Source organism: Tachyglossus aculeatus, chromosome 1, assembly GCF_015852505.1.
Source record: "Tachyglossus aculeatus isolate mTacAcu1 chromosome 1, mTacAcu1.pri, whole genome shotgun sequence".
Classification (NCBI taxonomy): domain Eukaryota; kingdom Metazoa; phylum Chordata; class Mammalia; order Monotremata; family Tachyglossidae; genus Tachyglossus; species Tachyglossus aculeatus.
This window is the reverse complement of record NC_052066.1, coordinates 67,454,080-67,457,929: the sequence shown is the minus strand read 5'-3', so window position 1 is coordinate 67,457,929 and position 3,850 is coordinate 67,454,080. Positions and strand designations below refer to the sequence as shown.

At 57.1% G+C, this 3,850-nt stretch overlaps 1 protein-coding gene across 5 annotated transcripts; it reads right to left on the bottom strand.

Annotated features, from left to right (window-relative positions):
- Positions 1 to 563: 563 nt before the first annotated feature.
- Positions 564 to 3,470, bottom strand: THPO (thrombopoietin). 5 transcript variants are annotated; one of them, XM_038748023.1, is made up of 5 exons: positions 3,326 to 3,470; positions 2,879 to 3,003; positions 2,108 to 2,194; positions 1,715 to 1,882; positions 564 to 1,420 (listed from the first exon to the last, which is right to left on the bottom strand). In XM_038748023.1, the coding sequence occupies exons 1-5, from the start codon at positions 3,336 to 3,338 to the stop codon at positions 755 to 757; spliced, it is 1,059 nt and encodes a 352-aa protein (XP_038603951.1). In that variant the 5' UTR covers positions 3,339 to 3,470; the 3' UTR covers positions 564 to 754. The 5 variants fall into 5 exon arrangements, with proteins under 5 accessions (XP_038603951.1, XP_038603933.1, XP_038603924.1 ...); XM_038748005.1 differs by having other exon boundaries at positions 564 to 1,371; XM_038747996.1 differs by having other exon boundaries at positions 564 to 1,383; positions 3,326 to 3,353.
- Between the last annotated feature and the right edge of the window lie 380 nt (positions 3,471 to 3,850).

The window sequence follows — 3,850 nt, the reverse complement described above, 5'->3', positions numbered from 1 at the left end:
CAAACACTGTTCTAATCACTAGTGTAGATATAAGGTCATCAAGTTGTCCCACATGGGGCTCACAGTCTTAATCCCCCTTTTACAGATGAGGGAACCGAAGCACAGAGAAGCTAAGTGACTTGCCCAAGGTCACACAGTAAACAATGCTAGGTGTGAAGTGAGGTGGGAAGGAAACCTTAGGAGATTTAGGGAGAACCCAGCCTTTCCAGGAGGGAGGAGGAGAGAAAATTACTGCGGGAGGGTGGCTGAAGGGGGATGGCCGCTGGCCTGGAGCACTGGGACCGTGTTGGGACTGGGAGTGGCTTGAAACCTGAGGGAAGTGGCTTGAGCTGCCGAGGATAGCTATGGCAGGGGACTTTTCCTTTCTGGTGCCATCCACGAGCAAGCCCTTCCCCTGTTTTGGCTAGACCCAGGTTGTTTCTGGGGAGACACAGTCCACAGAGGATCAGCCAGGAGACGGTTGGAGGTTAGGAGGGACTCTGGTTTCCGGACAAGCGACTTCTGACACCTGCCATCAAACTGATTTTCTTTTTTTTTTTTTTTAGAAAAATAGCTTCTGGGAATTAGAGTAGAATGGAAAATGTTTCATTGTCCCTCTGCCCTGTCGCTTCACTTGGGACCTGTAGCTCTGATGTACAGTATGATGCCCCGGGGGGATCGGTGCGGATTGGCAGGACTTCAGTTCCTGGGGGGGAGGGAGAGCTGCGATGCAAGCCTTGCCCTCCCCTCCTCTTCTCCCCCGCCTCCACGAGGCTTACCCTGAGACGGAGACCAATAGTTGGGTTAGAAGGAGCTGGGAGTGGTGGCTGAGGGAGATGCCAGGGGGGTGGAGGAGCTGGGCACAGGGACGGTAGGGTTTGGAGAGGGAGTTGGAAGTCCAGTAAGAGGAGTGGGGGGCCCGGAGGCTTGGTATGAGAGTCTGGGAAAACCATCTGTGTTGCTGGGGAGACTGGGCAAGGATCCAGGAGTTCTGCCTGAGAATCCAGTGGCGTTGTCCAGAAGTGTGGGACTCCCAGGTGGGGGTCCCGGGGCTCTGTGCGGGGGCCTGAGAGTCATGTTCAGGAGGAGTCCGGAGGCTGATGCCACAGGCCTGGAGGTCACATTCAAGAGTGCGGAGACCCGGCCCGGGAGCCCGGAGGCTTGGTCCGCAAGGCCCGGTGTCGTGGCCCGAGGTCCGGGGGTTCTGGCCGGCGGTCCAATGCCAGATCTCCCGGCCAAGGGTCTGAGGAGTCCGTTTGCGGGGCTGGGGACCGGCTGGCCCCGCCTGGCACAGAGAGTGGGTCCGTGCAGCAGGAAACGCACCTTTCCCACCAAGAGCTGCCAGAAGTTCTGGAAGATGGCATCGGGCTCCCTGTGAGCCGTCACCCGGTCCTGGGGGAGAGGCTGGGGGTAGAGGATGGGCCTGAGGCCAGAGTCCTGGCTCGAATGCAAACACAGCCCCTCTAAGTGCAAGAAGGAATATGCACTTTCCCGGGCTTCCCTCGTCTCCCCCTCCCCGCCCCCCATCGTAAACCCAAGGAGGACAGGTGGCCTGAATCCAGAGCTGGCACCTAGGAGGGAGGGATGACCTCCACCCTTGCCCACCTGACACCTCCCTCCCTTTCCATCACAATCCCTTCAATCCCTTCCTTCCTGCTCCCGCCTCCCCAGGGGAGGTTGAGGTCGTTTCCATGGGGGCCACTGGGAAGAAGTACTTGTTGGCCAAATTTCTCACCTGGGCTCCAAGGAGACCCTGCAGGGCCCCGAAGAGGAGGCGGGCTTGTCCGGAAAGCTGCCCAAGTAAGGGGGAGAGGCAGGTGGTCTCCAGTTGTCCCTGGGCCGCCCCAACTCCCTCCATCAGGAGGGCTAATGCCCCCAGGACCTCCTGTCCCTTGATCTGCTCCTGGGAAACAAGGGATGTCAGGGAAGAAGCCCTGAAGAGACATATCTGGAGGAGGGGAAGGGAGAGGGGAAGTGACGACTGTGACAGGGCAGGGGAGTCTAGCGTGAGAGGAGCGATGGGAGGTGAGGGAAGACTAGGGAGCGGGTTGGGGCTGGTCAGAACAGGGGTAAGTGGGGGGCGGGAGGGGTAAACTGAGGTCCCGTCGAGGAGGGTGGCGTATCTCACTGTCTTGGCTTTCCATTCCCGGAGGCTGAAGTCCACAGCAGGAAGCAGGATGGGCAGGGGAAGCGGGCTGAGGTCTGGGCACTGGCTCTGTGGGAGAAGAGAATAATAATAATTTAGACTGTGAGCCCACTGTTGAGTAGGGACTGTCTCTATATGTTGCCAATTTGTACTTCCCAAGCGCTTAGTACAGTGCTCTGCACATTGTAAGCGCTCAATAAATACGATTGATGATGATGATAATTGCGGTACTTGTTAAGCGTTTACTATGTGTAGGACGTCGTACTTAGCGTTGGGGTAGGTACAAGCTAATCAGGTTGGACACAGTCCTTGTCCCGCATGGGGTTAACAATCTTAATCCCCATTTTACAGATGAGGGGACTGAGGCGCACAGAGAAGTGAAGTCTTGATGTCTGTCTCCCCGCCTCTAGACCATGAGTCCATTGTGGGCAGGGATTGTCTCTATTGCTGTATTGTACTTTCCAAGTGCTCTGCACACAGTAAGCGCTCAATAAATACGAATGAATGAATGAATGAGGTGTCCCTCTTAAAGTCACGTAGCGCAGGAGTGGCAGAGCTGGGGTTAGAACCGAGGTCCTCCTGACTCCCAAGCCCGTCGTGTGAAGTTGTGGAATGGTGAGACTGGAAGAGGACAGATGCCACCACTCTCAAGCAGCAGGTGTGTGGAGGGAAGGCCAAGGGATGTGGAACCTCTCATCTGCCGGCTGATCAGAGGAAGGAGAAGGGGCCCGTTCCCAGGGCGTGTTCTCTCACCAGCCGGGATTGTAGGGCCCGGACGTCCCGGAGGAGCTTGTTCAGAAGTCGGGGGTCACAGGCTGGAGCGGGGCTGGTGAAAGCCAATCTCACGGGCAGGAGAAGGAAGGCCACGAGGAGCAGGCCTGGGGTGAGGGAAGTGAAAGAGGGAAGAGAGATCTTTGGGGATGCAGAAGAGGAAACTCCCATTTTGAACTCTGGCCTGAACCCCAGCATCAATGACTCTGGACCTCAGCTTTGAAGGGGGCTTCGGGATTCTTGAACTGGCACTATCCCCGTCCCCCCTAAATCTGCTCCCCCCGGCCCACCGCCCCAGCACCCCAGGACAGTATCCCTCATTAAAACATCTCTTCCTTCTCCCGGTCCCCCCATGTCCTCCTCCTCCTCCGCCTCCACCCCTCGCCCTTCTCCGCTGGCCCCCAGAGGGTGTGTCTGTGTCCAACTCACCAGTCAGCTCCATGCCGGGCAGGGGATTTGGCCAGAGCGGCTCCCTGGATGGGGCCCTCTCCCCGGCACCCGGCCCGAGGCCATGGAGGCGGTTTGGACTCGGGCACCTCTGCGGCACAGTGAGGTGGGCCTGAGGTAAATTCACTGGGCTCGCCCTGAGGGTGGCAGGAGGTACAGCTAATCAATCAATCAATCAATCAGTCGTATTTATTCAGAGCCTACGTTGTGCAGAGCACCGTACTAAGTGCTTGGAAAAGTACGGTACACTCACTGTGCCTCGTTCTCGCCTGCCCCGCCGTCGACCCGTGGTCCACGTCCTACCCCTGGTCTGGAATGCCTTCCCTCCTCAAATCCAGCAATCACACTCCCCCCCCACCAGTCAATCAATCAATCAATCGTATTTATTGAGCGCTTACTATGTGCAGAGCACTGTACTAAGCGCTTGGGAAGTACAAATTGGCAACACATAGAGACAGTCCCTACCCAACAGTGGGCTCACAGTCTAAAATTCAAAATTCAAAATTA

Coding starts and splice junctions, on each gene's coding strand:
- THPO (XM_038747988.1), bottom strand. Junction 2,195..2,878: donor GGGCCCTACAATCCCGGCTG/GTGAGAGAACAC, acceptor CTTCTCCCACAG/AGCCAGTGCCCAGACCTCAG. Junction 1,421..1,714: donor AGGGTCTCCTTGGAGCCCAG/GTGAGAAATTTG, acceptor TTTGCATTCGAG/CCAGGACTCTGGCCTCAGGC.